This window comes from Alexandromys fortis, unplaced genomic scaffold (genome assembly GCF_014885135.2).
Source record: "Alexandromys fortis isolate MF-2015 unplaced genomic scaffold, M_Fortis_MF-2015_v1.1 scaffold_2_1_26212458, whole genome shotgun sequence".
Taxonomy (NCBI): domain Eukaryota; kingdom Metazoa; phylum Chordata; class Mammalia; order Rodentia; family Cricetidae; genus Alexandromys; species Alexandromys fortis.
In genome coordinates, this window is record NW_026067930.1 from 9202008 (window position 1) to 9225094 (window position 23087).

The 23087-nt window shown below is 40.2% G+C and overlaps 1 protein-coding gene across 1 annotated transcript in view; it reads left to right on the plus strand.

The window, feature by feature from the left end:
- Positions 1-22483, plus strand: part of Tmem71 (transmembrane protein 71) — a 40062-nt gene extending 17579 nt beyond the window's left edge. Inside the window, exons 6-9 of the mRNA XM_050144863.1 lie at positions 7180-7255; positions 15213-15274; positions 15375-15435; positions 19852-22483. Coding sequence (XP_050000820.1) covers positions 7180-7255; positions 15213-15274; positions 15375-15435; positions 19852-19867 — 215 coding nt within the window. The 3' untranslated portion in view covers positions 19868-22483. The remainder of the gene's footprint in view (positions 1-7179; positions 7256-15212; positions 15275-15374; positions 15436-19851) is intronic.
- The last annotated feature ends 604 nt before the right edge of the window (positions 22484-23087 follow it).

Below are 23087 nucleotides of genomic sequence, written 5' to 3' on the forward strand. Positions count from 1 at the left end.
TTTGAGTGTAGTCATGTAGTCCTCAGCAGCCCTGACTTTACAGTGCCTTCTTTTTCAAGAACCTTGATGCCTGATAAGCATCAGGTTTCAATAAAGCTGAGAAGGAGCACAGGTCTCTATTATTTGTGCCTTGATTTTCGAGCTGTGTGCTTGGCATACTCAAAAAGAAGAGAAACATTGAAGAGAAGAAAAACACACCTTTTAGTGATAGGCCCCCAGGAAGGAAAATGGTATTCAGCTCTTGGTATATCCTTACGTGAGTAATGAAAGAAGCTCACCGGTGTGCTGCCGACTCCATTAATGACGTTTTCATGCAGTCTCATCCAGGGAAGAAGAGCTGGGCTGGTTCTGTTGAGTTTGCCGATTATTTAAGTTCAGGCCTCCACTCATAATTTACAGCTCTACGAGTCACCATAGGGAAGAAAATGTGCTAGACTCTGAAAAGTTTTTGCACACCGATAAGCCTCTTTTCAATGCAATAATCCAAATCAGATCAAATGAAACAAAATTAGAAAAAGCCCAGGTTTAATGGATACCAATGTTCCTGGGTGGCCTTCCAGCACTCAAAAGAGGAGGTGGGGAAGGAAGACAGAAAAACCATGTGTTTGTTCTCTGGGGTACAATTTAAATACCCTGTGGGAGTGGTCTTGAGCATCTCTGGGGAGGGGTTATTGTTTGGTGGGCTTTCTCGAAGGTGGGGTCTGTACTGAAGCAACTCCCAGGGGAGGGGGTTTGGGATGGAACTTCCATCCAAACATTCCAGACTATTTGGATATATGTTTGCTAGGGCCTGTGGTGTGGCTTTAACCCAAACATTCCAGATTTTTTGGGTATATGGATGTCAGGGGCTGAGGTGACACTTCCAACCAAACATCCCAGACTCTTTGGGTATAGGGGTGCTAAGTCAAGTCTGGCTACTTCCTGCGGGCATAGGGCAATGTGGGGGAGGGGAGAGTTGGCAGTTAGTGGGCTCACACTCAGTGGGAGGTGTGGTTGGAGAGGCTTCTGATTAACAGCTATTCTGCCAGGCATCTGTTTCTTGAGGGAGATGAGAAGGCAGGTTGCTAGGAGAAAAAATAGATTGTTATTACTGGTCCTATAAATGAGGCTAGCGATGGGAAGGGGGATGACCTACCAGAAAGAACTGCCCTGGTTGTACAGGAGAGGCTCAGGTGAATAAGTGAGACATGAGAACTGATATTCCCTTTAAAAGCAGAATTTAGTTGTTGGGTAGGTGCCCATTTTAGCTGGGAGAGGTGGTACCAACGGTGAAGTTCCAGGAGCTAGTGCAGGTGCTGGCATTATCTGGAGGGCCCTCTGTAAGTTGATCTTGGTCCAGACAACAGGAGTGACCTGTAAAATATGCTTGAAAATGAGCGGGATCAAAATAGACTCTGGAGGCTATTCACCAGACCAGATTTCTTTTTTTTTTTAATTAATTTATTTATTTATTAAAGATTTCTGTCTCTTCCCCACCGCCGTCTCCCCTTTCCCTCCCCCTCCCCCAATCAAGTCCCCCTCCCTCGTCAGCCCAAAAAGCAATCAGGGTTCACTGCCCTGTGGGAAGTCCAAGGACCACCCACCTCCATCCAGGTCTAGTAAGGTGAGCATCCACGAAACTGCCTAGGCTCCCACGAAACCAATAGGTCCAGTAGAATCAAAAACCCGTTGCCATTGTTCTTGAGGTCTCAGTAGTCCTCCTTGTCCACTATGTTCAGCGAGACCAGTTTTGACCCAGGCTCAGACCAGATTTCTTGATACAGCAGCAGAACTTTCCCAATGAACCTATAGGTCTCTGTAAGACAGCTGGAACACATTTACATCTTGGTGTCATAGCAAACTTTAGGTGAAAAGGCACAAACATTTTAGAAGACAATTAAAAGAAATTGGAAACTTTGAACCTCTGAAGAGACATCTTAAACCTGTTAATTTTGGACTATGAAGCCCGTGAAAGAGGTACACCTGTCTGTATTTTTAGCAGGGATCTTAACAAAGGAAATAATGAGCTACCAGTACCTTAAGTCATCAAATGCCATCAGACAGATCTGAGAGGGATAAGTAAATGAGCAGAAGCAAGGCAGCCGGCAGTCCCAAGTCTCTCTGTAGTCGTTAGCAAATACCAGTCTTAGATGCAGTACTTGCCTTTAGTTGCTGAGCCCAGGAGGTCTGGTGAATTTTTTTTGTGGGGGTAGGGTTCAGTCTACCTGTCTTGGCAGGATGAAACGATTGATCCCTTAGTGTAGTGTCCAGGAAGTAGATGAGGTGGAAGGCACCTTTCTGCTGTGTGAGTGGCTTTGCCATATCCAAGGGCAAGCCTCCAGGACAGTCTTCTACAAGCATGCATCTTCTTGGAGAAGTTATAGGATGCTGCAGAAGCTGGCATGTCTCTCTGTCATAAGATTGACTTTTGTTAAATGTCATACTTTCAAATCTGTAAAGGTACTTGAGAGTCAGGGTACCACTATCTGTCAGGTGTATTTAAGTTAGACATAAGTTAAATTTGGACATATAGTTTACCCAATCAGTTACAGCTTACCAATGTCAGTAGAGGCAAGAAGATTAGAAAGAATATTTTAGTAAGCCAAAGTATATTGGAGGCAGAATGTCTCCTTGATAGGGCCAGCACATGTGGGTACTCTTACCAAGGATGGCACTGAGGTTTTTACTTTGACTTCAGCCAAAAATGGTGGCTATCCACATGTTTGTATTTTCCCAGAGCTGTTGTAATCTGGAGTTACAAGTTTTACAGATTCTAAAGCAAGCACACAAACACACACAGACATAAAACAAGCATATTGTGGTCACATTGTTTACACATATATATTAACAGACAGATGGACAAAACATTTTTTAGGAACCTGTGTCAGCTGACCAGCTTAAAAATTTTGGAATAGGCTGCTAAAAGCAGGCGAGTACACAGGTGGTCTCATTAAGGGTCAGATCAGTAGATGCTGTCAGGAAGAACAGAAACAAAAGGACGGAACACCTATGCCGTTTTAGAGTGGAAGGACATGGGGAACAGATCCATTGTAAGGAGAATCCTAGCGTGACCAGATCACATGCCAGGAATGCAGACAAACAGCAAACCGCTAAGAGAGAGGTGGGGAGGAGGAGCGGGAGCACAGCATCCAGAAACTATGGGCATTGCAGCTGGGGTTTAGGGTGGGGTGGGGGTGGGTGGTGTTTACTTGTTCTCATGCCTGCAAAAAAAAATTTTTAGGCATTAGGGACATATTGTGGTCGATAGCCCCAATTTAAAAAAGACTTTGTTAAATTGGCAGGCTTAAAAGGTAGCCCAAGAGCATTTGGAGATTAGGCCTCGAATTGTAGGTGACCATTTTGCAAGTCTATGCCAGGATCCATAGCCTAGTGCAATGCATCCACTGTGGTAGACTTTGGATCAAGAAAACAGAGGGGTGTAAGAAATATCTACAAAAGGGCATCTCCTAAAAAAGGAATCCCACACGGACAAGGCAGGTCCTTGTCCCGGTCAGGTCAGGTTTGGCCACGTCTTTCGTAGGACAGTCTGAAAATTGCATGAGGCCCTGGGCTTCTAAGGCAATTGACTTGGAACTAGGAACTTACCCAGACGAAGCCAAGCTTAGCCTGGTGGAGAGCAGGTGCAAGGGAGGGTGCTTTCTTACCATTTGGCCCTGGGCAGGTGAGAAAAACAACCTCTTGGTGGGACCTTCAGATGGAAAGTTTCTGTGCCCCGATAAACCTCTCCACCCATGCAATAATCCAAATCAGACCAAATCAATCAAAATGAGAAAAGCCTAGGTTTAATGGATATCAATGCTCCCAGGTGGCCTTCTAGCCCCCCAGAGAGGAGACTAGAAAGGAAGACCAGAAAACCATGTGTTTGTTCTCTGGGGGACAATTTAAATACCCTGTGGGAGTGGTCTTTAGCATCTCTGGGGAGGGGGTGTCATTGTTTGGTGGACTTTTTTGGAGGTAGAGTCTGGACTGAGGCAACTCCCAGGGGAGGGGGCTTGGGATGGAACTTTCATCTGAACATTCCAGACTCTTTGGATGTGTGGATGCCAGGAGCTGTGGTGTGGCATTAACCTAAACAGGCTCTGCAAGCAGGTTGCCAAACTCTAACATTTAATCCTGCCTCTGTGCAGAGAGTTAATCCTACTTTTTACTTTGCCGTGTCTAAAATGGCCCGAACGATTTAATGTGTCTTGTCCACATGAATACCGAACAGATTTGAGGTTATCATTGCAGGGGGCAGAGATTGAGTGGACATGATCTTGTCTTTATTTACCTTGATAAACCACGAGTGAATAGTGTCCCACTGAGTATCCCTCCAAAGACTCACTCATGCCCTGTGCTTAATATTCTCACTGTTCAGGAAGTGCCCAAGGTTCTTTAAGTTCCCCATGCAGGAGTTTCTTCAATAACAGAAAAGCTAGCTTTGAGTTCCTGGTTAAGTGCCAGGCTACTGAGACTCAGCAGCCACCCCTTCCAGGGAGTCTAACCCTTACAATTCTGCTCCCCAAAACTCCTCTTTATCATGCCCATGAGCTGCACCACTATTGCATGCTTGTCTGTATTTCTCCTCATTCTCTGATCCCTAACTAAGGTGCCCGGGCAGGACAAGTTCTCCCTGATTGTGGTGAAGCAATTTCTAAGTGTATCTGTTTATTGTGCAGATGAGTTACTAACATTTTACAGATGGAGTAAGCCTTTGTATTCATGGCCAAGGATGTGACCGTGACAAATGCATGCTCTTGTTGTATCTGGGGTGTCTGTTGTACCTGCTGTACCTGGATGGCCCCTGTTCTTCATCAAAGCCCACTCTAAATGGGACTACCTCTGATGGACCTTCTTTGAATCTTTCTGGTTGGTGGATGAAATAAACTATTTTTTTATGATTCCAGGGCACTTTGCATGTATTGTTTCACTGAAATATTTATTGTCCTTTATTGCTGAGCTCTGACTTTCTTGGCCATCTCCATCACTTCTGCTCTGTATGTGTAGGAGCATTCTGTTCCAGGTGGTACAGAAGACGTTTAGAACACTGCCCTGCATCATTATTTGTATTAGTCATGGCTTTTGAGTTCCAGGCCTAAGTTACAGAGATAGGATGTACTGTCTCCTGCAAGTGCTAATTCCTAGCAGAGACCCGTTTACCAGTCTTTGCCCCCTGCCCTCTCTTCTGTGTTGGTGTTTTTCCTCAGAGCCCATCTTCCCATGATGGCTCCTTGTGATTCTGCAAACAAATACCTTTCAGATTTCTAATCTGTCAGGAGAGATTTCATTCATTTATAGTTATGATATGAGACCTGAAATTGTTACATCAGTTCTGGGAGGATTCCATTTTCATGACAAAAGCAGTCACTTTCTTGATGAGTATGTGATGTTCCAGAAGTCATTGAATGTATCAGATGCTGGGATAAAAAAAAAAATAAACAGCTGTTCCCTTTAGCAGTAAAATGTGTTTCCCCACCAAGAATATGGCATTGCCTTCAAAACCAGGAGGTAGATGGTGTGTAGGGGCAGATATTTTTCCAGTTGGGAATAGAGAAATGAAACAAAAAAAATCTTAAATGTGAAAAGATGTTAAAGTAAATGGAAGGTAGTAAAGTGGGAGGACAGAGAAAGCATCTACAGGTTGGGAGAGGTTGGAGGAATCAAGGCCAGATTCCTGATAAGTCAAGTCAAAATAGGTACCAAGTCATTTGTCACAGAAGGAGCATGAACATCAGGTCCAAAGTCACACATCTGATTTCTTTATCAAATTCAAAGATACACCCACTCACCCTTCTGTGTGCACAGCCAGTGATCTTTTTTTTTTGTGTGTGTGTGTCTCAAGCTGGATTTATTTTCCTAATTGCCCATGAAATCTGGATAGATAGACGATTCAAACACACTTTAGATGGATGGTTGACATTCCACTGAACCCACAATAATTTATTTAATTCACACAGTATACATAAATCCTCCACACTTTGAGTGACATAATTTACTACTGCTCCAGTTTGAATTGCCAGACTTCAGGATTCCACTCGCACCAGGGGCTCAGTGAGATTTATAGCTAACTCTACCCGATATTCAGCATAAATCACAAAAATAAAAACACTCACAGTAAAACTTCTTCTGAGTTTTAAACAACTATTGTAAAATTAAACCCCTGAAGCCTTTGGGGAAAATTAAATAGAAATCTATTCATAGATATTTTTTAAAGTCCTCATGTGGTGGTAATCTAACTCAGCTCTGATTTCTTACAGGTGTTAGTCTGAGACTCAAGGTCATGATAGTCATGATTCTTGTGGCTGTAACTGCTAGAAGCTTTGTACTTCTTTTTACCATGATTTGACAATGTTGAAATAGTTCAGTGCTTTCAGAGTTTTGAAAGGACTATTTCATAATACATATTTTTTTGTCTTTTTGGTCTTTAGAGATTTCCAGTATGTGAAGTGGCAATTGTTTTTCTATGCCTCATTTCAGACAAAATATTATGTCCTGTCTAGATGTGGTTTTTAAATCTTGGTGCTGGCACCTCATAGCTGTCTGATTTTGGACTATTGCATCATGTCTCTCAGTCTTGGTCTACTCATCCACATGCTCCCTACTTTGCATGGTTTGGGGCTGATGAAGTAATCTAACGTATGAAAAGTGTGTGAATAACAAAGTGCTCTGTAAACTGTAGGCGGTTTTATTATTGTTGTGTCTGGCACAGTCATAATCATCATCACATTTTAAAAGTTCTGACTTTAGCATAAGCTCTACAAAGGCTTCCTCCAATATCAAAGCAAACAGCAAGGCAGGGAGATTTAGAATATAGACTCTTGTTATAAAAGGATTTTTTTCATTGACTGTGGAATTTTCTAATCAATGGATTCATATAATCTGACATAATTTTTAAGAAAAGATCTTTCAAATTTATGAGTATATATACATATCTGCATGAGCTTATAAGTACCATGTCTGTGCAGGAGTCAACAGAGGCCAGAAGAAGGCATAAGATCCCCTGGAACTAGAGATGTGAGCTACCTACCGTATAGGTATTAGGCGTGCTCTTAAACACTGAGTCATCATTCCACCTTGTTACTGATGGTCAATTGTTTAAACTGGCATACATTTAAAAACTGTGAAGCAGCGTTGGCAGGAATTTGTTCTTCAGAGATATTTAATCAGAAATCTATGACTCATTTCTTTTTTGTCCTGCAGAAGCTGGTCTGATGCATAAGATCTCCCTTCAAGCAATCCTGCTCACAGTGTGCTTAATCATCTCTGCATGTGCACGGTAACTCTAGTTTTGCTTTCTTGCATTAACAATTCATAATCAATGAGGAGCTGTAATTGGTAGATGATTTCCTTCCCCCCTTTTACAAACCATTTTAGGCAGCTCAATAGCTAAGACTTGTTCATTTATCTGCCATGATAGTACCTTTTATTCTTTACATAGCCCCTCCATCCTCTGCAGTACATAAAGAAGCCAGTGTACCTTGATTAGAAATGGATTTTACCATGTGCTATCTTCTGTTTAAGCAGTGGTGGCAAGGGTAGTTACAATCTACATTCCCATTCCAATGCATTCCAGAACACTTGAAATCCCCATTGAGTCTGCACTTCTCCTATTGTAGTTTGTATCCTAAAATACTGAAGAATCAAAAGATGTTTTCTAAAGAGTAACAATACTTATTTGGAACTAACAGATTGCTGCTTGGAAACACATAGGCAGCCATGGGTGGATTCAGAGGCTAAAATAAGGTGTGTTTATAAAGGGAGAAATAAAGAGAAATATATCACATAGTTTGAAATGACAATGCTTGGCCACAATGACTGAGAATAAGAATGATGTATTGAGACTGAAAGGAAGTTGTTGGGCAAATGTCCCTATAGAAGTACTTGGATGAAGGTTGCATTGGGCTGGGAGAAATTTTTGGGCCTGGGTTGAGTCTTTTGGAATAGTTACTGTCGGGCAATTATGTTATTAATTTTTCATGTCCTGAGTTCAATACCTGGAACCCACACTGGAACAAGAAAACCGAGTTCTGAAACTTACCCCATTACACACATGCACCATGAAAACATATGCACATGTACTCACATAAATCTTACAATTAGGTTGCATGCACACACAAAATAGGTAAAATTTAAAGTATTTCTTATAGAATATGGACAATCCAGAAGGGCCACCGATGTATTGTCCTTACTTCCATATCCTTAGTGACAATAGTTTATTGATATTTTTGTTTGAGTGGATGAGACAAAAATAACAGTGAAGCCCTGAAAGCTCCACAGTCTTTGGACTCTGGTGGGAAAATGCTACACACTCTAAATTCCTGCATCCTGAGTGTCAAATGTCTCTGTATGGCTCAGGAAGGTTGATTTTTATAATACCAACTCCTAGATCCTCTCATCTGAGATATGAATTTAGTCCTATTGAGAATTGGTATTTTAAAACAAGCCTCCCACTTAATTATGAGGTTTGAGAAAGATTTTAGATCACAATGGGACCAAAAGAACAAAAGGAGAATGCTCTGTGGCTAAAAATGGATTGTAACATTCTTCATTGCATAGCCCAAGCTGGAAACTGATAATGTCAGTTAGGACAATGATGACTGGAAGAAATTATGCAGAGCAATCACAATCAGTATTCTTTTAACTAAGTGTGCTCCAAACTTCCAAGTTGGTCAGGAAACCCCATTAGACAGGGCTGTCAGTGAAACTTTCCTCGTGAGTTAACCTATGTGAATGCATTCAGCCTTGAGAAGTAGAGCTTAACTCTATGTTACCTTTGTGTGAGCTGTGTTTAGAAACTGATTTCCAAAGGGTAGCTAAAGGAAGAGAGGAGAAATGGTGTCTGTGGAATATGGGGACAAGAGCTGGTTGGCACCACCTCTGGTGACCAAGGTCAACAACATCAATGAGATGAGACTGATTATCGTATGTGCCCTTGGCAGGGGGCAGTAAGAGTGGAACTTTACCTCCATGCCCCAAACCCTGGTCTAGGCATGAGAAAAATCCAAAAGAAGGACATTCAGCACATTAGAAGTCCTCCTCAAAGCCAGTACGGCCATCAGGACCTTGTTGTTATATCCCAGAGGAGCCCAAGGAGACATGACAACTAAATGTAATGGGGTTCCTGGATGGGATCCCCGAACAGAAAAAGGCCATTGGGTGAAAACTGGTAAACCCAAATTTAAATATCAACTCATATCTCTATAGACTTTTTAAAATGACCTTCACTGAATTTATTCTTTGACAATTTCATACACGTGTATAACACATTCTGATAATACTCATCCCTTCGCCCTCTCTATCATCCTCTCACTTTACTGAATTTTAATTTGCAGTCTGGGATTATAATTCAGCAGTATGGTTTGTTCACTTAAAATTTTTTCTTGCTCAATACTTCTATCAAGAACTCTTGCAATCTTGCAGAGTGGCTACTATGGCCCTTTCCTATACCTTTATATTTTAGATTTACGTGTGTGTGTGTGTGTTTCCTATAACCCAGGATGCTCTTTAATTCTCTATGCAGCTGTACTTCTCTACCTCTTGATTCTATCACCCAAGTTCTAGAATTACCGGCATGTACTACCACACCTGGCTTTTGCTTTTCTTAGAAAAAGAAAACTTAATAGCAATTCAAGTCAGCCAACATGTATAAAATGTACACATTTTAACTGAAATAATAACAGTATAGCAATAAGGAATAAAAATATGAAGACATAGTCCAGTGAGAATCCACCACCATTTGCTGACAGTGATAGTGAGTCACTATCATCTGTAAGTTGACTCCTGATTTGAAAGAATGTACATGTCCCTTTAAACTGATGAGATAAGGCTTGTGAGCAAAATTGACATTCACTTGGCCAGCTCAACCAAATATCCTTAGTCACATTGGGTTTATATTCTCCTCATGCCTTTATTCTAATTTCCCAATCAGTAAATCTTATTTCTGCCTCAAAATATATTATGAATCATCATTCCTTAGTACTTCCATTTTTTCTTATATTTTTTAGAAAACAATTAAGTAACAAATAATTCAGACTCATCTTGTATCTGCCCTAGCTTTAGTCATTTCTCTGAAATCCGCAGAATAGGTCAGGGTGCTAAGTGTACTCATTGGTATTAAAACGTCATTGCTTCTAGGCCATGTAAGACAGAAATGAAGGATATTTGTGCATATACAATACCCTTGACACGCACATGCGTGGAAATTATGTATATATAAACACATATAGTAACTCAAGTGTGTTTATATTAATATATCTAATCCTAACCCAATATCATACGATTCATTCCAGGTTTTCCTGTCACCTCAGTTGTCCACAGGTTTCTGTCCTGGCAGTCATGAAACTGATTTTCACTACTTTGCACTGAATTGATTCAGTCTTACTGTATATGTGCAGGAGTTTTTGAATTAGTAACTAATACCCGCTTAAGAGGCAGTCTGATGCAAAATCAATGGTTATGCTTAATGCTGGCTTCAATTTTTAAAATTTTTTAATAAAATCTATACAAAGAAGGAAGGCTTGATTGAGCTGGATATGAACCAATGAGTGAAAATGTAGGATAATATAATAAGTCTGTCTTTAATTTTGAAGAAGTGCCAAACTATTCCAAAATATTTTCACCATTTTTCTTCCCATTAGCAATGATGGCCCTGCATCCTCTCTGTCACTTGTTTTGGCCATTTAGAGGCTTAACTGTTCTGATAAATGCTCAATTATTGCTCAGCATTGCAGTTAGAGCTATTCTGATAAATTAGCTTGCATTGTCTAATGACAAATGATGTTTACATGCTGATCTTCATATACATGGTATCTTGGTTGACATATGATGTGTGTTCATATTTTCTACCCATTTGGAAGGTTGTTTGTTTTCTGGTTGTTGAGTTTTATTTTTAAATTATCATACAAAGTAATGGATTTCATTATGGTATTTCATATATATGCCATTATGCTTTGTTATTATTCAGACCCTCTTACGTATTCTGGACAGGAGGCCTTTGGTAGATTTGTGATTTGCAGATATTTTCTACTGAATTTGCATTGTCTTTTCATCCTCTTGACACTGTTCTTCCTGGAGAAAAGCTTTTGCTCCTTAATCTTCAGAAAGTTCAATTATTCAAGTTTTTTCTTTCAATAGACTCTGCACTCTATACTGTACTTAACAATTCCTTGCCAAATACAAGGTCATACAGATTTAATCTTTGATTTCTTTTGCAAGTATTATACTCTATGGTTTATATTGTTGTCTCTGATTCATTTTACTTTAAATGTTATGTGAGGTAAGATATATGCTTTTGTTAAAAGTACTTTCTTTCCATTGAATGGCTTTTACATTTCTGTGAGAAATCAGTCTACAGGATGACAGAGAAGGCTCACCAGTTAAGAATGAATGCTCTTCCAAGGCAGTGACCTCCACAGGAACAGGTACAAGGGATGAAGGCTGAGGGAGCAGGTCCAAGCCAGAGACCTCTTCAGGACTGGGCCCAAACCAAGGACCTCTGCAGGAGCAGGACCAAGCCAGGGACATCTGTGGGAATAGACCTGAGTCAGTGACCTCCTTCAGAGCAGGCCCAAGGCAGCGACCTCAGCAGAAGCAGCCCCAAGCAAGCAACCTCTGTAGGAGCAGGCCCAAATGACCCCAGGGATTGCAGAGTGATCCCCAGGATCTATGAGCAACCTCCAGGAACACCCTGTGACCTCCTGGGTGACTGAAGCCGTGGCCCTGATTGCACCATGAGGAGCAACCATCTGAGCCTTGGATCAATTGGCACCTGGAAGATTGGTCACCAGAAACACAGCCCCAACTACACTAATCAGAGGAAAATATCGGTAAACAAGATAAGAACATACTCAACACCACAAAGAGCAACACAACACCAACTAAAACTAGTGGCTCTACAACAACAAGGCTTAAACACCCAAATACAGATGAAGCAGAAGAAAGAGACCTAAAAACTATCTTTAGGAGACTGATTGAGGCCCTTAAAGAAGAAATGAAAAATTCCCTCAAAAAATGGAGGAAAAGACAAACAAAAGATTGGAAGAAATCAACAAATCCCTAAAAGAAATCAAGTAAAAACAATGAAACAGATGAAAGGAATGATTCAAGACTTGAAAACCAAAATAGAGACAATAAAGAAAACATAAACTGAGGGAATTATAGAAATGGAAGTTGTGAGAAGATGATCAGGAGCCATAAATGCAAGCATAAACCAGAGAATACAAGAGAAGAAAGAGAGAATCTCAAGCACTGAAGATACAATAGAGGAAATAGACTCAATGGTCAAAGAAAACATTAAAGGAACTAATGGAGGCATTACAATCCCTGACTTTAAACTCTACTACAGAGCTACAGTACTAAAAACAGCCTGGGGTTGGCATAACAACAGACAGGAGGACCAATGGAACTGAATAAAAGCCCCAGACATCAATCCACATATCTACAAACACCTAATATTTGAAAAAGAAGCAAAAAATATAAAATAGAAAAAAGCTTATTAAACAAATGGTACTGGCATAACTGGCTATGAACATGTAGGAAGGTGAAAATAGATCTATATCTATTGCCAGGCACAAAACTCAAGTCCAAATGGATTAAAGACCTCAACATAAAACCAACCATGCTGAACCTCATAAAAGAGAAAGAGGGGGAGTATATTTGAACATACTGGAACAGGAGACCACTTCCTAAATATAGCTCCAGTAGCACAGACACTTAGAGAAACAATAAATGGGACCTCCCGAAACTGAAGAAAAACCTTCTGTATAGTGAAGGACACAGTCAACAAGACAAAACGGCAGCCTACAGGATGGGAAAAGATCTTCACCAACCCCATATCCAAAAGAGGACTGATCTCCAAAATATACAATGAACTCAAGAAACTTGACATCAAAAGAACAAATAACCCAACAAAAAAATGGGGTACAGATCTCGACAGAGAACTCTCAACAGATGAATCTCAAATGCCTGAAAGACACTTAAGGAAATGCTCAACATCCTTAGACATCAGAGAAATGCAAATCAAAACAACTCTGAGATTCCATCTTATACCTCTGAGAATGGCCAAGATCAAAAACACTGATGACAACCTATTCTGGAGAGAACATAGGGTAAAGGGAACACTCGTGCATTGCTAGTGGGAATGCAAGCTGGTACAGCCCCTTTGGATATCAGTATGGTGATTTCTCAGAAAATTAGGAAACAACCTTCCTCAAGACCCAGCAATACTACTTTTGGGTATATACCCAAATGATGCTCAATGTACCACAAGGACATGTGCTTAACTACATTCCTAGCAGCATTGTTTGTCATAGCCAGAACCTGGAAACAACCTAGATGCCCCTTGACTGAAGAATGGATAAGGAAAATATGGTACATTTACACAATGAAGTACTACACAGCAGAAAAAAAAGTAATGACATCTTGAAATTTGAGGGCAAATAGATGTATCTAGAAAACATCATATTGAGTGATGTAACCCAGACCCAGAAAGACAAATATCATATGTACTCACTCATAAGTAGCTTTTAAAAATAAAGCAAAGAAAAACCAGCCTACAATTCACAATCCCAGAAAACCTAGACAACAAAGAGGACCCTAAGAGAAACCTACATGGATCTAATGTACATGGGAAGCAGTAAAAGACAAGATCTCCTGAGTAAATTGGGAACATGGAGACCATGGCTGAGGGTAGAAGGAGAGGGGAGAGGAATGGGGGGGATGGAGAAAAAGATATAGCTCAATAAAAACAATAAAAAATTTAAAAATAAGTTTAAAAAATGAAGCAAATTGAAAGAGAGCAAAGTGAAATAAGTCAATTAAAAACTCTCAATACCTTTCCACACGATCACTTCCTTCCTCAGACCCCATGACTTTGGCAAACAGTGTCACCTACTGGAGACCAAGTTGAGATAAATGTGGCAATGGGAAATATTCCGCACTCCAGAGCACAGCAATAGATTTTGGAAAGCTCTTCACCATTACTTTTGATCATTCTTTCTGGAGTGTTTTCCTTCTTCTCTGTCAAGGAGGACATCAGTTCTGCATGTTAGAGAGACTGGGATTGTCTTCGAGCTCTTGGCTGCTCTCTTCTTTTCCTCAGTTTTTTTGTGTAATGTCTTCACTGGAAGAATTTCTACTGCCCTAGTTTGTCCAGTGAGGTTTCTTTCTACTGTGTGTAGTTTGCCAATAAATCTACTAAGAGAAAAAAAAAAGAACAAAAGCTCTTACAGCGGTCCCAAGTTCAGGTTCCAAACCCCTCATTGGGTGGCTCATAATAGCTTGTAACTTCAGCTACAGGGTGATCTCATATCATCTCTGACATCCACCTTTGAGGGCTCCGTACTTGCAGGAACATACTGTCCTTCCTGCTTGCATAGAAACACACATAACAAAACCAAAAATAAATACTTTTTTTAAAAAAATCCATTTAGTGTATCGATGTGTTTCTAGTTCAGGGTTCTTTGTCTCTTTTGTCGCCCTGTCTGTCCTTTTGCTAAAACATACTATTTTCATTCTGCATCTATACAGTCAATCTTTATTTATTTATTTATTAAAAATTTCTGCCTCCTCCCCACCACCGCCTCCCATTTCCCTCCCCCTCCCCCAATCAACTCCCCCTCCCTTGTCAGCCCAAAGAGCAGTCAGGGTTCCCTGCCCTGTGGGAAGTCCAAGGACCTCCCACCTCCTTCCAGGTCTAGTAAGGTGAGCATTCAAACAGTCTAGGCTCCCACAAAGCCAGTACGTGCAGTAGGATCAAAACCCAGGGCCATTGTTCTTGACTTCTCAGCTGTCCTCCTTGTCCACTATTTTCAGCGAGTCCGGTTTTATTCCCATGCTTTTTCAGACCCAGTTCAGCTGGCTTTGGTGAGTTCCCGATAGAAAATCCCCATTGTCTCAGTGTGTGGGTGCACCCCTCGTGGTCCTGAGTTCCTTGCTCGTGCTCTCTCTCCTTCTGCTCCTGATTTGGACCTTGGGATTTCAGTCCCGTGCTCCAATGTGGGACTCTGTCTCTGTCTCCTTTCATCACCTGATGAAGGCTAATATCCAGGAGGATGCCTATATGTTTTTCTTTGGGTTCACCTTCTTATTTAGCTCTAGAGTAGTGCTCTAATATGTATATATTACATACTTTCTTCAATCTTGACATTCAGAGTCTATTCTTGGTCTGAAAGAACACTGGATGTCCTGGGATTACAGGATTAATATGCTACAATGACACAATTGTGTTTTTTCAGGTGGTTTATGGGAGGAGAATTAGCCAGCATCTTTACCTGTACAGTGGTGGTCACAACAGCATGTAAGTAACTTTTCCAAAGTTGATGCTCTAATTCTTGAACTTTGCTCAAATCACGGTCATTTAAATAAAAATCAATGTGCATTTCTCTTTTCTACCCAAGTCGTTGCGAAGCCGCTGTTTCTCAGCCTTGCCAGATATTTCAAAGCCACCACCTGGGCTAAGTAAGTGCTGCCTTTGACATCATCACTGTCTAATCAAAGATGCCAGAATCTGGTGTTTGTGGCAGGTCTCAGCTGAATGAGAGATGGTGAGGGCCACATAGGTGAACAGCCCCATCAGCACGTGAAGAACATTTTCTTTTACTGATAAAACCTAACAACAGTCATAGAATTATGCTTTAGTCTCAAAATAACTAGAATAATATTTTAGGGCCTCAAGACATTGGGAATAATAGGAAAATCAGTGTCCTCAATTCTTTTTAAAAGTGTCATTAGAGATCCATAGCATTGCACTTTCTAAACATCTCCTAGTAAGACATCTTTGTGGTACAGCTTCCCAAATGTCTGGCAAAGTGCCCGTGAAATGATCTGTTATGTGCTACAATCTTTCTGTCCTCGCTAACTCTCCTAATGAGTATTTCAGAGGGCTTCTGCAGTCTAGGAGATGCTCACAGAATTTAAAGCAGGCTCCTCAGGCTCCTCTCATTGCAAGACAGGCTGTGTTGTTGACCTTCACTGGGGTTGTTGAGAACAGCTACCTACAATGGCTTGAAGACAGAGCAGGGTCTGCAAATCAAATCAGTGTATTGGCCAGTGCACTTGCCTTTCTGCATCCTTGTTTATGAAATCTTGGTCCTGATTCTTAAATCACAGTGGGGTGAATGGAGATTTATTTTCTTTACAACTCTAAGTAATATAGAGAATTTACTGACACACTGAGTGACATTTCCCATAATTCCCAGCCATTCAGATTTTTGAAGACAGTCAGTGATGAAACTAAGATTCATTGAATCTAATATTGAGATAATTGGGTATTAGTACCATCTCCCAAGTCCCTTAGTTCTTTAACTCTTGTTAGTCACATTTGTTTAAAATTCTTCTAAGATAACTGTTTACCTCCTATTTATGTTTGAGGTCATTTTAGATCTAAGTGGAGACTCAGAGGCTTTGTTATTCAGTCCTACCTACAGGTTTTTTTTTCTTTAAGTAGGATCAAGTATTCTGACTAAGTCTTTATTTTTGTCTGTTTCATTCATTCATATGTGAATATATATACATAGTTTATATTATATATAATAAATTTTGGTCACTTTTGCCCACTCTTACCCTATTTTCAGTTCCTTCTCTTCTGCTGAAACCCTCCTTCTTACTAAGTACCCCTCTTAATTTTAATATCTTTTTTTGTATCTGTGACCCACTGAGTTAAAATGAATACCGATGGAGGTTATTTTTTGAAGCATGAGCAACTTATCAATGGTGTAGCGACACCCTTCCCCTAACCATCATTCACTGTCAAAAGTCCCTCAGGGAAGGGTGTGGACTCCTGAGCCCTTCCCCTTCCCGTGATGAAATTTTGATAGGCTCAGTCTCACACAGCTCTTCTGCTGGCAACCACAACTACAATGAGTTCACAAATACATCAGGAACTGTGTGTCATGCCCACGTGACTCAGATTCTCAGTGCTGATCCCCACCTCTAGGTCTTTTTTTTTTTTTTTACCTCTGTTATTCTGTGATGTTCCATGGTGGTTCAGGTTTGTATGCTAAGGTGACACCAGACTAACAGACTAGCAGAAATGGTCCCAGCATTCCCTAGCATGCTCAAGACCTCAGGTTTGAGCATCAGAGCCACCAAAATGAAAGGGAGCAAGAAGGTGACCTGAAGGGTAGTAGCCCAGTTGTATAGAGTTTGCTTAGGAATGCACAAGGCTTACATTTGATCTCCAGCACCACAATAAACAAACAAACAAGAACTATTTTTGTTTTACCCAAGGAACTATTTAAAAACTCAAAATTCAGTTGCAATAACATTGTTAAGGTTTGTTAGACAGTGTGATATATACAAATTGCTCCTATTAAAGGAATTAACTGTACAATTAATTAGAAAGATACATTGCCATCAGGTATAGAAGAATTCCTCAAAGTGGAGGTAAGGGTAGGGCCTCTAGGCACTAAAGCCATGGAAAAGCTATTTTCTGCCCCAATTCTAGGCCTTCTGAATCCAAGTCCTGAAGATCTTTAGTTATAACAGTCTCTCTGGGTAATTTTTTGCAATTTGCAATGATAACCTTGGAAAGATGATTTATGTACCTTTTAATCCTTAATTTGTGGCATTGCTTAGCCTACCAAACTCTGCAGGGAATTGTACTCTGTACCAAGTATAGTGCTCAGTTCTTCTGAACAGTCATGAAACAAGTATTAAACATGGGTTCCAAGGTCACAAAACCAAGGCACGTGGCCAGTCTTAATACTTTAGAGCTTAATAATAGACACATACATACAATAGGCAGGGTAAATTTTTTCTAAATGGTAAATAAAAGTATGAAACTAGTAATTAGGCCCAAGTGAGCCCAAGAAAGGAAGTTTCTCCAGACTGGGAGAGGCAAGCCTTCCTGGAAGAGGTACCGTGTGAGATGACCTGCCACAGTTACTTTCCCAAGTTGGATTTTAGGCACCTCCCCATTGCTCTGAATTCTTTCTTTATTCTCTTCTTGAAGCAAATACACCAAGGCTGCGAGTCCTTCTGCACCGACATTCTCATCTGCATCTTCATTTATAGGAAAATATCCTTTCTCTGATGATTTATATAGATACTTTGGCCTCCTCTTCCTCTCTTATTGTCTCTCCATTTTTTTCTGTTTCCTGCTCACCAGCTTGCCTGTACACACTCCCTTACATTGAAGACCTGTGAAGACAAGAACTGTAGACACCCCAATGCCTTTAAAATAGTAGGTGCTCTATGCATATTCATCAGCCCAAAGATGTTTTCTGCATCATTGCTTGAAGGACTCCTTTTACAGCAAAGAGTTCTATGCCTGTACATTAACGATGCGGCAACTCTTTCCTTTTTGCATGAATGTCTCTAAAAGATAATGAGACACATACGTGGTGATTAATATCAAGAGTCAAGAATGACTCATAAGTCTCCTCTCACAATCAATGATGAGTGTCTAAGGCATTGAGGGAAGTCACTGAGTTCAGTTCAACAAACATCCACACTGCAATCCTCCCACACCCATCTTGCTCTTTGTGAGGATGAATTCGATTAGGTGCCTCCTTCTTGGCATTTCAGTCCTCTCAAGTCATATCTCTTTTTACATCATAAATCAATTGCTTTTCACCCACATTCCCCCTTGAATTTGAAGTCTACAGTTGTGAGGGCTGTACTACTTACTCAACGTGGCTGGAGCAGCCCTTACTCATGAAGGTCATCACAGGTGTCTTATGCCTCCAATGATTTTATTTTTAATCATCACTGTGAATGCTCTGCATACCTATGACAGACACCCTGTGCCAGAGCAGGTAGCATATTGCCCCAGTTTTGTCTATGTGGCTATAATAAAATGTCCTGCGAAAAATCAATATAGGAGAGGAATGGGTTTATTTGCTTAAAATTTTAGTCTGTCACTAAGGGGAAATCAAGGCAGGAACTCGAGTATCTAGTCACATTGCATCCACAGTGTAGTGCAAAGAGAACGAATGTATCCTTTCTCCTTTCAGCTAGCTTTGTTTGTTTGTTTGGTTTTGATCTTTATATAGTCAGGGCTCCCCTGCCTAGGCTGTCCACAACGGACTGGGTCTTCTCACTTCAATTAACAGTTATAACAGTTCTTTACAGACATGCTGATCCAGGTAATTCCTCTCCTGAGGTTCTCTTCTCAAGTAAGGAGGTTGTATCAAGTTAACAGTTAAAAGTAACCAGAATACACATGTGCTTTCTACTTGTTAGGTGGAAACTTTTCATTCATGCTTATGATTTATGAATCAATCAACCGTATGGTTAAGTCATGGAAACTACAGCCATGTTACTCTCTAGGCCAGTGGCGGTTCTCAACTTGTGGGTTCTGACCCCATGCAGGGGTAGGGGGCTGATGACCTTCTCACAAGGGTCACATATCAGATACTCTGCATATTAGATATTTATTGACCCCATGCGGGGGGAGGGGGCTGATGACCTTCTCACAAGGGTCACATATCAGATACCCTGCATATTAGATATTTATATTATCTAATGTGTAGAAATGACAATAATTTTATGGCTTGGGGTCACCACATCATGCAGAACTGTATTAAAGGGTCTCAACATTAGGATGGTTGAGAACCACTGCTCTAGGCTCTCTTCCTGTGATGATGCAGATGAGAAATTTTTATAACATGGTAGTTAGCCAATTCCTGTGGTGAACTTCAAAGGTTAAAACCTCTATAGTTTCTGAGGAAAGGTCACTGAAAACTGCCAGTGGGAAACTGATGTAGAGTTAACCTAAGTTGAACCTCTGCTCTTACTAGTTGTGATTGTTCAGGCTCCTTTGTGTATGATTAGATACTGCAGTGAGTGTGGGTGTGGGTGTGGGTGGGTGGGTGGGCACGCGCGTGTGTGCACATATGAATCATTTATTCCTTTTTTCTTTCTCTAATCTAGATTTGACAGCCCTTGAGGAATACTGGTAATGAATATCTTCAATCTGAATATCCGGAAACATAATTTGTAGTCTACTTGGAATGAATCAACCACTTTATTGGAAGGGGATGAGTAAATGGATAACTGAGGGGGAAAAAAAACCTTTAATTTGATCATGTAATTTCTTTCTAAAAATCTCAATTTCCACATGTAATAGTAATTAGCTCGTGACATCAATATTAAATTTCCTTTCTTTCTTGAACACTGTCAGTTGAAAGGGATGGGAGAAAGTGACAGAGCACAGACCACCTGGGGTAATGTTCCCCTGTTGTTCCCAAGGTGATGGACCTCGAACATTAATTTTAGTTAGAGAGTTCTGTGAGTGGCTTGGAGCATAAATGTCTCTGGTCTGCCAGCATGCAGCTATGCCTTGCTGACTTACTCTAAACAATGCAAACAAGCTTATATAGTTGATACACGCTGTATAAGAAATAGGAACAGTTTGTACATACAATATATTGGTGTACAAATTCATCCCATTTTGAAATGTCCATTGATATTAGATGGTGATATTAGGTGCTGTGATTTGTCTCCAGATGTCCATGTATTGAAATCTTGATTGCCAGTGGGGACAATATTAAGAAGTGGTAGGATGTCTAAAAAAACAGGACCAGTGGAACATCTTTAGTTTGTTGGGGAACTTCCTTCAGAACGTGTAAATGGTCAAACCCCCAGTCTGCCTCTAGCTTTCTGTCCACCCCTTAGTCCTTAGGGATTTTTATGTATCACATTTTAATCACAATTTGAATGAAAAATGATCTTTATTTCACAGAAATAAAAAAAAAACACTTACCAATGAAAGTCATTCAAGAGAAGAATTAGTATTCCAACAAACAGCTTTTCCTCTTGCTCATTTTTCATCTTTGGTTCCCGTTACTATAATGAAATACCCAAGGCAGAATAGCTAGAAATGAAAGAGGATTCCTATGACCCACAGTTCTGGAGGTTCAAATGCAGGTGCCAGCATCTCCTTCATTCTAGTGGTGATTTCAAGGTATTTGGCATCACATCACATAGGAGGTGTGGGAGGAAGAAATCGTTTGTTTATAGATTACTAAACCAAAGATGCTCTGGTCTTGCTAGTGGTTTTCACTGGAGACTTCAATAAATTATGAAGATTTACAAGTTCCTTTAAAAAAAGTAATCCTAAACCAGGCAGTGGTGGTACACACCCTTAATCCCAGCACTTGGGAGGCAGAGGCAGGCAGAACTCAGTGAGGCCAGCCTGGTCTACAAAGCAAGTTCCAGTACAGCCAGGACTGTTATACAGAAAAATACTGTCTCAAAAAACACACACACACACACACACATACACACACACACATCTTAAAAATAAAAAAATTCTTAAGTATAAAATAAAGGAAAAATTAGAGTGTTTGAAAACACAAGGAAATGGTGAAACTAAATAATTGGCTGAAAAGTTATAGAAGACACTTATTCTTCTTACCTCTCACCAGGAAATTTCAGATATGGACTGCTGAGGATGTTCTATGCTATCTCCTCTGGTGAGAAACTTCTGTGTGTAGAAAACTATATACATTAAAGTGATATTGCCACATTAACCGCTTTTGTAGTTAACCCTGTGGCAGTTAATAGTCACTGTCAGCTTGACTCTATGTAGCATAACCCCTTAGACACATCTTTAGGCGTGTCTGTGTGGTTGTTTCCAGAGAGGTTTAACTGAAGAGAGAAGACTTGCCCTGAATATGGGTACCAACATCCCATGGGTATACTGGTCTGGAAAAAAAAAAAGAGGAAGGGAGAAAGAAAGCTGAGTATCAGCATCTCTCTCTCTCTCTCTCTCTCTCTCTCTCCCTCCCTCCCTCTCTCTCTCTCTCTCTCTCTCTCTCTCTCTCTCTCTTTCTTGGCTGTGGACACAATGTGGTTCAGTTACCCAGGCTTCTGCTTCTTGCTTTCCAAACATGAGGGACTGTATCACTTTAAACATTGAGCCAAACATATTTTTCCTTAAGTTTCTTTGGTCAGGTATTTTATCAAAGCAATAAGAAAAGTAACTAATGTAATACCATTTTTTTTGCTTCTGTACCTTTTGGTTGAATGAAATTATACTAATAAGTAAGCAGACTCACCATCAAAATACATATATAGTATGTGTGTCTTATAGTTTATATTTACCTATGTCCATATACCTTTCACACACCTATTAGCCTTGATTATTAGGATTTTCTGCTCATTATTTTTACTAGTTTATTTGGGTTTTGACCTTTTTTAGTATTTGTTTTCAGAAATAGGATCTTTCATTCTACAGTCCCAAATGGCCTAGAATTCTCGCTGTAAATCAGGATGGCTTTGAACTCATGACAATCCTCCTGTCCTAGCCTTCCGAGTATTGTGATGACAGTCATGAGTCTCAAAAAGCAACTGTGTACTTTTACTTTAAATTACATGAATGTCCTACGTATTTTATGGGATAGATAGCATAGGGATATTTTTTCCTAAACTCATTGCTTGTGTTTTTCACTTTGTTGATTGTTTCTTTAGCTGTGCATAAGTTTTTAATTTATTATACTCCCACATGTTTATTTTTATTCTTTTTGCCTGAGATTTCTGTGTGGTAATAAAAAAAATGATTCTGAAGCCAATATCAACAAGTCTTTTTTTTTCCCTTCTGTTTCCCATGGTTTCAGGGCTTACATTTAGTACTTCAACACATTTTGAGTTCATATTACATATGGTATGTTGTAGTTTGGATATGGAATGCCCCCACTGGCTTACATGGTGAAGGTTTGGTTGGCAGATGATGACATAGTTGAGAAGTCATAGGAACTTTAGAAAGTGGACCTAAGAAGGTAATTTGTCACTGGAAATACACCCTTAAAAGGCATGTTGGGACCTGGCCCCTTCCTATCCAAACTACCTTGAGTTAAGCACCCTTGTTTCAACACCGTCTCTCTACCATGATGCTTGCCTTCAAGTAGCCAGGGGTTGGAATGCTTAAAATTGTGAGCACAACTGATCTTTTCTTCCTGTGCTTATTTATGACAGGTATTGTTGTAGAATGCTGTTAGGTACAGATTTGATTTCATTCTTTTGCATGTAGATACTCAGTTTTTTTTTTTTTCAATAGTGTCCCTATTATGTCCCAATAGGGCTTCAAAAGTAGTCACGAATGAGATTTTAAGACAATGTGATCACTGATGCTCTAGGTGATTCTGTCTCTGTGGTTTTTTTTTTCT